An 11766-nucleotide genomic window follows, 5' to 3' on the forward strand; every position below is an offset into this window, starting at 1 on the left:
CTGTGGCTACAATGTAGCTTGCCATTGCCAGTGTGTGAATGGGGAATGACTGAATGTAGTGTAAAGTGCTTTGGGGTCCTTAGGGACTGAGTACAGCGCTATACAAATGCAGGCCATTTACATTTTTACCATAACAAGGAATGGAAGAATGAGAGAAAAGGTGAGTGAGCAGACACTGGAATTAGTTAGGGCTATTTATTAGTCGAATTTATTAGAAAAAGGAGTAGAAAAGAAAAAAATGAGAGGTAGAGGAATGCAACGACTTGTGTTTGTAATTTACTGCATTGTTCTGAAATTAGGTGAATATGTCATTCTCTTAGGATTAGTAAATATTCCCAACATGAAGCACTAATGATTTAATTCACAGCTTAAATATATGCAGCTACATGTAGTAAGCAGCAATGATTTGGGAATGCATGTCACTGGACAATCAGATGAAGAGCACTCCCTTGTGACACATTACAGAAATTACATTGTTCATACCAGGGGTCCAGTGCAGGCAGATCACAAGGTGTCATAATTCATTCTCAGTAAAATTCTCAAGAATTTGCACTTCAAAGGTTTTACTGCTCACGTCAGTGTATAAAAACAACACATGTCGTATGGGATATTGCAACCCCCACATGGCCTAGGTGAAGACACTTCTCACTCCTTTAATAATGCAGATGACCAGTGATGACATAAACACAGTGAAGTACATGTCCTCTTCTATTTCTATTACCTATGGCATACCACAAGGTTCTGTTTTAGGGCCCTTTCTGTTATATCTGATGGCTCTTCAGCACGTTTTGAACATCTTTGAGGACATTTTTTTAATCACTGCTACATTCAGATGACATTCAGTTATATATCTCTTTTTAGTCCCAAGATAATTCTTAGCTACAGATCCTACATAGGTGCTCTGACTTAATGAAGAAAAAGCAGAAGTCCTTATTTGTCCCCTGACAGATTTAAGTCTAAGACAATGGAAACTCGGTCCTTGTGCCACATTTGCTAAATCTTCTCTCTGGAACTTTTGTCACGGTTGCAGCGGCAGACATGTGGAGTCGTGAACGAGAGACCCAAAAGCCAGGCACTGGCTTTGATGTGAGTGAACTTTATTTTCAAAATGGTGAGAATACAGACTGAGTGGACATGGGAACAACAGAAACTAAGATTCAATTCAATTCAATTTTATTTATATAGCGCCTAATCACAACATAAGTCGCCTCAAGGCGCTTCATAAAGATAAACCCAAACTGGGAAAAACTTACTAAACAAACCTGAAACCATGACTCGCAGAAGAAAATGCAGAAAGTCACGCAGAATGATATGCAGGATAACACACAGTGCGAAACATGGGATGACACGTGACATGACACAGACATGGCAACAGGGAGGGAACACAGAGACGTAGGACCAGGGCAGGCACAGAGACACAGAACAGGAGGAGCTAAGAATACAAAACAGAAACCAAACCATAAGAACAAGAAAATCTTAACAAGAATTAACCTGAAACATAAGATAATAATCAAAACCACTGAGTCCACAGACTCAGGGCCATGATAACCTTGGCGTAACCTTTGCATGTTGGACGTTCATGTCAAATCGCTTGCTTGTGTTACTTAAGAAATATTTCCAAGTAAAGTCTCATTGTGTCACACTCTGAACTGGAAACTGTTATTCATGCATTTATTTCATCATGTATAAAATATTGTAATTCAGTGTTTGCTTGTCAGAGCAAGTGAACAATGAATTACTGAACTTGAAATCTGTGGACTCTGTGATCGCCTTCACAAAACAGCTAAAACCTCATGTTTTCACACTTGCATTTGGTTAACCTTTATTTCTATTCTCTGGTATTTTGTTATAAAGAATTCTGTAGTTTTTGTGTAAAAATGTGCTATGCAAATATGTTCTTACATGTGAGTCCACGTCAGCACATGACCTTCACAATCTGTTCCCATGTTTTAAGGTCTTCCCCTCATCAAGAACACCTCAGCTAAGTCGGGCTTGTGAGCTGTTGCTAGTTGCCTTTGTTGTCTACCAGCTTAAAGTTAGCTTATATGACCCTGTTGTTGTCAGTTATAAGACTGTAGGTGATGAATATGCTGTCTGTGACGCCCAAATATTGAGTTTTTTTGGTTTTTTTGTTACAGTTTATAAGCTTTCTGGATGGTGGATAGTACTTGGACCTGACACCACTGAAAAGTCTGGCTTGAGTAATTTACTGACTCTGGAGCCATCCATGGCAGCTTATCTAGCACAAGATGTGCACAGCACTGTATGTTTTATTGAAGCTTGCTTCTGCCACTGAAAAAAACTTTTTGTTGGCCTGGAGTAACATTATTTTCCCTCAAGAGGGCAGTGTCATCTGCCACTGGGGAGATGTGGGGAGATGACACTGCTCTCTTGTGAGACAGGAACCAATCTCTCAGTCAGAGAAACTAGTTGGCTCACTCACCTCCAGGCCTCTGGAAAGAATGTGTGTTAAATATTTCTTAGGTAACTGCAGCAACTGTTCAGGTTTTGTCACTTCAGTGCCCAAACAAAGGTGATTCATGGTCACTGGGTAAATGTTAATGTTGCATTATGCAACATTAACATTCTTTAATGTATGCAACTTGCATACATTAAAGAAAGCATCCTGCATTTGCCTAACTCAAAAAAGATCTGAGACCTTGGGTAGGGACACGCATCCCTGGGAGTGTTGCGTCAAGAAATGGTATATAATAAAATCAAAGAGAACAGGAAAGGGGACATTCCCATCAGTTGTGGTTCCATGTCAAACAAGGTCATTTCCTTTTAGCAGAACTTTGGACTCACTTCTCTCTTGCTTGTGTTCAGTCACCTTTGCGTAGTAACCTGGAAGCTTCTGCAGCTGTTCAAATTCTCAAAAAGCTGCTCCAGCACCTTCTTTATCACTTCCTTCAGCAACAGAACTGGACTATCCTTTGTGAAAGGGAAAGAGAAAAATAAATGAGTATAACTGATGAGTGATGCAGCTTATCCATCTTATTAGTGTAATTTTACAATTTTGTGCCATCCATCCTCCTGCCTGTAACCTGGAAATCAATCTAAGTGCACCAGCAGGTCCGTTACTAAAATGTATCTGGAGGACAGTGGAGGGGGAGAGTGGAGGTAGGGGAGCTGCAATGCATACTTTGCAGAAAAGATTAACAGGATCAACAAGTCTTAAGATCCTTTATGTTTGTAGATTATTTTAGTTCAGCTGTGTTCAATGTTCAGCTGTCTGATCATATCAGTTTTGTATTTCATCAAACTGTTATATTTATCTGACATCTGAGGTCATCAAATTCAGTAGCAGGCGGTTATAGCAAACCATAATTCTTATACTTTAAGCAAAAATATCTGTTACCGCCCCCCCCACTCCTTTCACTGCAAGCCTCTTCGTCTGCTCCTCGGCCTGTATCTATTGTGGGAGGGATTAAAACGCAAAAGAAAGTAGGATGTACAAACTGAGAGATGAGGAGGGGGACGCTTCTCTGAGTAAATCTGCAGCAGCTGCTTGAGGAAACACTGTAAATAAACTGCAGAGCGAGAGCAGTCCCGGTGGCCCGTGCATCGGAGACAAATAAAGGTTGGTACAGCCGTTGCTTCCAAGAAGTACAGGGGGGGAGGGGTGGGCCTTGTCCAATTTTGGACCTGAGGATATAAAAGAAAGGTGAACTTATAGATTCAAAATGCTCAAACACTCTTGCAGCTTCTGAACGCACAGACCGGTTAATAGCAACCGCTCTCAAAGATGCGCAAGGTCGTTAGCTATATATGCGTATGCGCACCACAGTCAAGCTTACATTTGAGGGTAGCCTGTACGTACTTTCCGCCCTGTGACCACCAACAAGCACCTTCACCGAGTGCTCCAAAGGTCCCCTCCCAGAGAGGGGCGTCCACTCTGTAGCCTATCAGGACGCTCCGGCTTTGATTGAAGTACTGATGTCACATAATCAAGCCCCGGGCTTCTGAGTGAATTTTCAGGAATAAGTAAATAAATAAATAAATAACTCCCAGCAGAGGTTGGTCGCTGTTCGTCACTGAGTTTCTCAATTTCAACGAGGAGCTAATTTAATGTACGAGAGCCTAAACTATCCCCGCAGTGGCCTACAGCAGTCTGCTCTCACCGACACAGTGCTTCTTGTCCTTTCAAGAAGTGGATGGCAATTATTAGTGGCTCCACTGACTCTATATAAAACATGGACGTAGCCACTGTGCTGTCATTCATTCCTTATGGAAACAATAGTAATTTAAAAAAAAAAGAAAAAGAAAGAAAGAAAAAAAAAAGCTTGTTTTAGATTCTTTGCCACTGTGTTGTTCTATGTTCAGGTTCGGGGTTTCTCTCCATTATTGTGGGGTCTTTAACTTTAAATAATAAACTGCTTTGAGATTTTGGGATTTTGGTGCTATATATATATATAAAAGAAATTGTTTTGAACTGAATTATTAAATCTACTTAAATATGAACACCCTTTTCTAAGGCGCTTTCCCAAAGTTGCAAATTGTTTTACAGCTTCATAAAAAGTAGATTTGAATAAAGCAGTGTTGTGTTTAGGCATCAGCCATTAGTTTAACGCATTTTAAAAGGTTAAAACATACAAAATTATGGCAAAGATGGAAAAGCAGTAGTTTCTGATGACTGACGTCACTTGCCGTCAGTTGTGTTCGTCATTTGTTTTTGTTAATGGCCGGCTGCTTTTTTTCTTTATATCGTGAGACAAGAAATGATGGTCCAGTGTATCCTATGTGAGAGAAAGTAATAAAGAGAACACTGAAGTGGCTTTCCTCAACATTTAGAGGGAATTTAACCAGGAATTGGTGTTATCAGCAAACTTAGCAGGCTGAATAAATACAGAGACCCACATATCCGGTATTTATTGTGTGCTATGGACTACTTTAAATCAAAATCGTTGAAAAGAAACTGGCAGCTCAAACATGTGGTCCATTTCAGTGATTCAAATTAGCAGAGATTAGGACTGGCATGTAGCGACTAGCTGCAGCTTCCTGTGTTGGGAAATCTGTCACTTATGTCTATAACATTAAGCCGCCATAGCGTATCCACTATGGCTTGAGTACACAGTGGATAGTTATTATGAAGGGGGAAACTATCCATAGAGGGCCAAACCATTTTTTTGCACTAGACTGTAAACAAGCTTTTTAAATGATATAAAGTTAACATTTTTACACTGGACTGTATGGGGACTGACTGGATTGAAGGCTGAAGCGCCTGTATGATGGTGTGGCAGTGAGTGGGGAGGGCTAGACTTCTGGAAGCCATTTGGAGTTGCTAAATACTTTCCTAGCTCAAAATAGTTTTTTTTTTTGGGTGGTCCAGCATGTTCTGACCAGGCAGCACATAAACAGGCAGGGTGGGACACAGTCATTTCCCATTGTTAAGCTGTTTCGCTCAATGCTGCTGTGTTGCAGTCTTCATTTCCTGCCTATCAGACAGGAACATGCAGGGTAGCCTAAATCTCACATTTTCTCCACTTATAAGTGAATGAAGAACTGTTGGCGTGGGTCAGGTATCAGATCCTTTTGGCAGGGTTGAAATCCATCTCTTTGCTTTCAGGGCAATCACCCATTACACCGCGTCTTGTTTCTTCGACAGAGGATTGGAATACATGCAGTTGCACATGGATTTCCTAATACACTCCATACATTTCATTTCACTCTGATACTACTGGTTCTGAAGAGCAGTGATCCTCAACCTGGTGGCTCCTTGGTGATGATGAAATACTGTTATGTCTAGATAATCGGTCCACAGGCAGTGGGGCAGTCTGGCAGTTTATTTTCCAGTCTACAGCCTAAAACATCAAGAGAGAACTGAATCATGCACAGTGAAGACATAAGTAGTCAGATTTTAGCTGAAGAGGCAGTGCAGTATTAAATTATAAACAAATCATCCAACTAACAACTAACATTGTTTGTATAAGTGTTAAGTTTTTATTTAAAAGCATCTCTGGTGGTCAGGGCCAGGAAGCTGGTAATAATACCACATAATGAGTTTGAAAAACATTTTTAGCCTTTGCACTGCATCACACAGTCTCCATGTATGAAGTGCTTTGGTTGCTCCAGTGGAGAAGGAAATGCGCTATATAAAAACCATTTACAATTTACCTTTGCTAGTCAAGGTAAGAACTGGCGAGGAGGAGCCCATGCTGTGTAAGATTCCAGTCTGTAGTTAAATTGGCTGATGCAGTCCTCTGGCTGGCTCAGTCGGACTCATCCAAAACCCTGAGCCAAGTTTCTCACTATGTGTGCCTCTCTTTTGTGAATGGGCGGCAGCTCCCTCTGCAGGGGGCCTGGCTGCTGTTGCTGCATGGGACATCCCGTAATGCAAGCCACTCTCATCACAAGTTCCCAAGGGTCAGACCTCAAACCTCTGACTACCTAATATTTTGGTGTCTGCTCTTTGCTGTCTAAATTGAGCTGTAAATTTTTTTCTCCGCCAAGTTTCCGAGGGCCCTGTATGGTGAGTTTATCTTACTGTATGGCTTTCTTATCATTTCTTTATTTTTTAATATTCTTTCCTTGTTTGGTTTTTACAGGACACAGTATGAGGCACATTTTCTTTTCTTTTAACGAGGATCTGATCTGTTTTCTCCCTTTCAAGGATAAATCTGGTTTTTTTGGGGTTTTTTGTTTCTTCACTTTCAACTTTCTCTCTCTTATCTCTCAGTATTTCTACTTGCAACATGAGGCCGCTGCTGTTTGGGATTCTGCCAATCAAGGAGAACTCTTTTGGCTCTCTATCTAGTGTAACTGTTGCACTCTGTCTTTTAACCCTCCTCCTGGTGGTTATCTGGGGTCAAAAGAGTAAGAGATCCTTCTTCCACTTCCATCTTGACTCCCAGCTGGACCACACAAAATATCCCCCACCTCCTGGCCCCAAACCGTGGCCCCTTGTCGGGAATCTGCTCCAGGTCGGGGATCAGATTCATCTCTCTCTAACTGGGTTGAGGCTTCAGTATGGAGACATCTTCAAGGTACATATAGTTATATATAGTTTTTGTATTATTAGTTTCAGATCAACAGAGTGAGCATGAGTTAATTTATTTGTTTGTGTCATGAATCCAGCTCCGCCTTGGCTCTTTGACTGTTGTCGTTCTGAGTGGGTACAACACCATCAGGCAGGCTCTGGTTCGACACGGGGAAGCTTTTGCGGGGCGACCTAACCTTTTCATCTTCTCTGCTATAGCCAATGGGACCAGCATGACTTTCAATGAGAACTACGGACCTGTGTGGCTGCTCCATAAGAAGCTGTGTAAGAATGCCCTCAGGTCTTTCTCCCAGGCTGAGCCAAGGGGTTTTGGTGCCACCTGCCTCTTAGAGGAGCACATATGTGCAGAGGCTGCAGGGATGGTGCAGGTGATTCGAGAAAAAGCTGCAAAAGAGGAAACGGAGGGTATAGACCCAGCAACGACCTTGGTAACCTCAGTGGCAAATGTCATTTGTGCGCTTTGTTTTGGGAAACGGTATGACTACAGTGATAAGGAGTTTCTCACTATTGTTGATGTCAACAACGAGGTCCTGAAGCTCTTTGCAGCGGGGAACCTGGCTGATTTTTTCCCCGTGTTTCGCTACTTTCCGAGTCCATCTCTGAGAAAGATAGTCCAGTACGTTCGCAGGATGAACAGATTCATGGAGCGGAACATTGAGGAACACATTGACACCTTTGATAAGGTAATTAAGTATGCAGACTTACATGTAGGCAAGAATTGAGTTTAAATGGGGGAAAATGACAGTACAATCTGTGCCATATAATCACTGTTTGCTTAAGTTCTATTTATTTCATTTTTGCACATGACTTACTGACATAAACTTCAGTTTCATAATAATCAGCAACTAGGCTTCTTAATGATTTGTGAATATTGCATTTTATTTATATATTTTTTATATTATCTTAACTTTAACTGATCTTTTGCACAGTGACCTTTAATAGATGTCGCCACAGCCTTATGTTGTAAATAATGTGTCTGTTGGTGTTGTTTTCTTTAGATCTGTGCCACTAATTTGCATCCCGGCTCTTTAATATGACATTGAACTCATACATTGGTAGCTATGATCGTAACTGTAGCCAAAAAAATAACTAACAAGTTCCATGTGATGGACCTTTTTTGTTCTTGTGCAGAGATGGCTAAAATGTTCGCACGCACTCTAATTAGGAATTAGCAACTCTACTGGAAGACACGCGTCTTACCACAATTGATTACTGTCCCTTCCCTAATTACTTTTAAGGTTTAAAGCAAGCTGGCAGTTAAAGTAGATAACTTTATATTTGAGCAGTGACAGCTGCTTGATGTTGGAAGGAGTAAAGTTATCTGTGTTTGCAGAACCGTATCCGGGACATTACAGACGCTCTAATTGCACTTTGTGAAGAAAGAGAAGAAAGCAAGGATACTTCGATGCTCTCTAACGACCAGATCATTCACACTGTCATAGACATCTTTGGAGCAGGTTAGGCAAACTACAAATTTCACATTATGATGCTTTTACGCTTGTATTATGCCAGTAATAAATCCTAATGGCGATAATGAATTTTCCCCCTTTTTTGTGCTTTTCCAAAGGATTCGACACCATCATCGCTGGTTTGCAGTGGAGCCTGTTGTACCTCATCAAGTTTCCTGACATCCAGGATAAAATAAACCAGGAAATAGGTGATGCCTTATGCTCCAATAAAACAAACTCATATGCTGTACAGTGTGCTCGGCTCTTCACCAAAGTCACCCATTGTTAGAAACTGGTAAATACACGGCTTACAGAGAATTCAGGGTATGCTAAATAGGAAAGTCCTCTCTTGTTCCTGCTCTGATGACGGACTCATAATCATTCTGTTTCTCATAGACCAAAAATAGGAGGTTGCTCCTTAATCGTTTTAAGTCCCACATCACTGATGAGCACAAGTCAGTAAATGTAGTTCTTATCTATTAAAATATTCACCACAAATGGGATTCACACAGTTTACAAGAAACAGGTGGAAATACACCTCTCATTAGCAGCTATGCACAGGCCATACATGAGCATGCAGCCGTCTGTGATGTCTGCAGTATCAGGGAGAATCCTTATTAAAAAGACTGAACAACAGCCAACCGAGCACGCTTTTTGGAGAGACAGAATCAGACCAGAGAAACTCACAAAAGATCAGTCCAATTTGCTGACGCTTTTTGAAGTGGGCTCAGAGAACTGGTGCTGTCTGTTCTGAGGCACGTTGTATTTTCACAGAGGACGAGATGAAGCGAGAGAGAGAGAGACAGAGAGAACTAAGAGGAGGCAGGATGAATCAGAACAGGAGAGGGGTTAGAGGGTTCCCTGGAGACACAAAGGCGCTGACACGCAAGGCAGTGAACAGACATAGTCTGACATTATTCCCTTTTTCATCTCTTACATTTCATTTAATTAAGAGGCTTTAATTCTGTTGTTTACAGTACCGAAAGCCTTATTAGTGGAGCAATATTTGTAAAGTAATCTAAAGGATCAGCATATTTTAAATTGTAATTTTTTATGATGCACATGTGCATAAAGTTTTTACAAACTGAAAGAAAGCAAACCACAGCCTGGAAATCAGTTTATGTTAAGTTTAAATAAAAAAAAAACAAAAAACAAAGACATATTATTAGAATACAAGAATAAAAATGAAAATAAAAATGTAAATAACGTTAACAAAATTGCAAGTTTATCACAACTTATGTCACATTTTTTTAGACCCAAAAGATGAGATACAGATTATGTTTTATTATTTATCATTATTTTTTTAAGATGAGCATATCGGCAAACTCCAGCTGCCCAGGTTTTCCAACAAAGCCAAGATGCCTTTCACAGAGGCCTTCATATATGAAGTGTTTCGTCATGCTTCATATGTCCCTTTTACCATACCACACTGGTAAGACCTAAAGTTTTGACAGCAGTAAATTTGTTTTTTCAGCATGTAGATTGTTTTTTTTATCACTTTCCTCTGATTATATTTTTCCTCTCCAGCACCACGAGAGACATCACATTTAATGGGTATTTCATTCCCAAAGACACATGCGTCTTCATTAATCAATATCAAGTCAACCATGATACGTGAGTAGCCGAAAGCAGTAAAAATCTACTTTGTCTCGTTCTTTTTATCTTTTAAGACTGTGTGGATTTTTTTTAAACATTTTTGTTTATTTGTTAAAATGTTCATTCTTTCCCAGTGATCTTTGGGGCGATCCTGAGACATTTCGTCCACAGCGTTTCTTGAATCCATGTGGACTCCTGAACAAAGAGCTGACAGAGAAAGTCCAGATCTTCGGCATGGGAAAAAGACGCTGTCTTGGCGATGAATTTGCACGTTTGGAGATGTTTGTGTTTCTTACCACGCTTCTTCATGGGCTACGTATTGAAAATGTTCCAGGGCAGGAGCTGGATCTCAGCACTGATTTTGGTCTAACTATGAAACCACGTCCATACAGGATTACCATTTCCCAGAGATTTTAGACCGTCTGAAAACTCAAATGATGATCTTTCGGATGTTTTGGAATGTCACAGCGGAAATTAATTGTAGTTATTACTATTTTGTGCTCAGTTTGGCAAATGTGGTCAAAGCACAGACACAAAGATAAATATACACAAAGCAAACATGAGGTCATTTTACAGCATTCAGTCCATCTGCCTGCTACATTAGTATCTTAAGTGACTGGTCACAGTTAAAAACAGAGGAATGAGGATGAGTGTCACTGGCAGCAGGGTAAGCCACAATGACTTCATTAATAGTTTTGTAAATAGAAATAGAATAGACACTTTTAGCTGTTGTTAAACTTTTGTTTGTGAACATTTGATGATAGTGCCTTCTTTTGGAAACTATGAAGGACAGACTTCAGCTGATAGCTCTTAATGAACTGTTTCACCTGAATATTACAAGTTGAATAACTTATTCTTATTGTAAATACCTGACCTCTATACGTCATGTTGAGGTAAAATAATATCACATAAAAAAAGTGTGCTATATAAACTACAAACATACTAACAAATATTCAAATTATCTCAAAGCACTAATACCACTAGGTTTAAGGCAGTTATTGTTTATAATGTATGCATAAAATGTTAACTTTTGGACTATTTTTGAAAGAAAAAGTAGAGCTGATGTTGGAAATTGTTTTTTTTTAAAAGCATATACAGCCTACAGTTAGCCTCTTTCTATAGTAATTATAGAAAGAGTAAAACTGAGTCACATAAAACAGCTGCAGACAGTGGCTTTGTATAAAACATGCAATCTGAAAACAATAATGTGCCTGTGCTTGTGTGGTAATGTTTACTGGCTTTCTGTCTGTACCTTCACACTGTTCTGAGTGACTCATGGATGATGATGGCAGTGAGGCTGACTCTGAAGTGAGTAGGGGAGGACTAGCTCAGAAGGATGCCTCCAAAACACAAAAACGAAAAAAAAAACAATCTTATCTACCTAGATAGATATGTTAAGTACAGAAAACCAAGCTATGGAAATGTATTAAGTAAAGTAGAATGCAAGCATTTTAACCCTATTTTAATTTTTTAATAGATTATTTTAATAATAAATATTAACTAAGGATACATATTAAATAATAAATATTGTTTTCGTCATGAGATCTGTGTCACAGTGCCGTATTTTTATATTCCGTAGATTTTTGTGTACAAGAGGACAAATTTTCTTTGATACATTAACAGATTTGAACATTTCCTACAATTCCCCTGACCTTTGAACTAAAGCTTTAATTTTACAAACTCATCGGTATAACTCTTGTCAACAACAGTGTAACATTGCGTGCT

At 39.8% G+C, this 11766-nt stretch overlaps 1 protein-coding gene across 2 annotated transcripts; it reads left to right on the top strand.

Annotated features, from left to right (window-relative positions):
- Positions 1 to 3478: 3478 nt before the first annotated feature.
- cyp1d1 (cytochrome P450, family 1, subfamily D, polypeptide 1) lies at positions 3479 to 11541 on the top strand. 2 transcript variants are annotated; one of them, XM_005729473.1, is made up of 8 exons: positions 3479 to 3580; positions 6677 to 6983; positions 7075 to 7680; positions 8331 to 8454; positions 8565 to 8654; positions 9754 to 9877; positions 9973 to 10059; positions 10176 to 11541. In XM_005729473.1, the coding sequence occupies exons 2-8, from the start codon at positions 6693 to 6695 to the stop codon at positions 10456 to 10458; spliced, it is 1605 nt and encodes a 534-aa protein (XP_005729530.1). In that variant the 5' UTR covers positions 3479 to 3580; positions 6677 to 6692; the 3' UTR covers positions 10459 to 11541. The 2 variants fall into 2 exon arrangements, with proteins under 2 accessions (XP_005729530.1, XP_005729531.1); XM_005729474.1 differs by lacking the exon at positions 3479 to 3580 and adding an exon at positions 6005 to 6469.
- Positions 11542 to 11766: the final 225 nt, after the last annotated feature.

This window comes from Pundamilia nyererei, unplaced genomic scaffold (genome assembly GCF_000239375.1).
Source record: "Pundamilia nyererei isolate P.nyererei 1_Seehausen unplaced genomic scaffold, PunNye1.0 scaffold00033, whole genome shotgun sequence".
NCBI classification, from domain to species: domain Eukaryota; kingdom Metazoa; phylum Chordata; class Actinopteri; order Cichliformes; family Cichlidae; genus Pundamilia; species Pundamilia nyererei.

Excerpts from the sequence above, each read along its gene's own strand:
- cyp1d1 (XM_005729473.1), top strand. The coding sequence starts at position 6,693 with ATGAGGCCGCTGCTGTTTGGGATTCTGCCAATCAAGGAGAACTCTTTT. Across the intron at positions 6,984-7,074 it reads AGTATGGAGACATCTTCAAG|CTCCGCCTTGGCTCTTTGAC; the intron begins GTACATATAGTT and ends TCATGAATCCAG. Across the intron at positions 7,681-8,330 it reads ACATTGACACCTTTGATAAG|AACCGTATCCGGGACATTAC; the intron begins GTAATTAAGTAT and ends CTGTGTTTGCAG.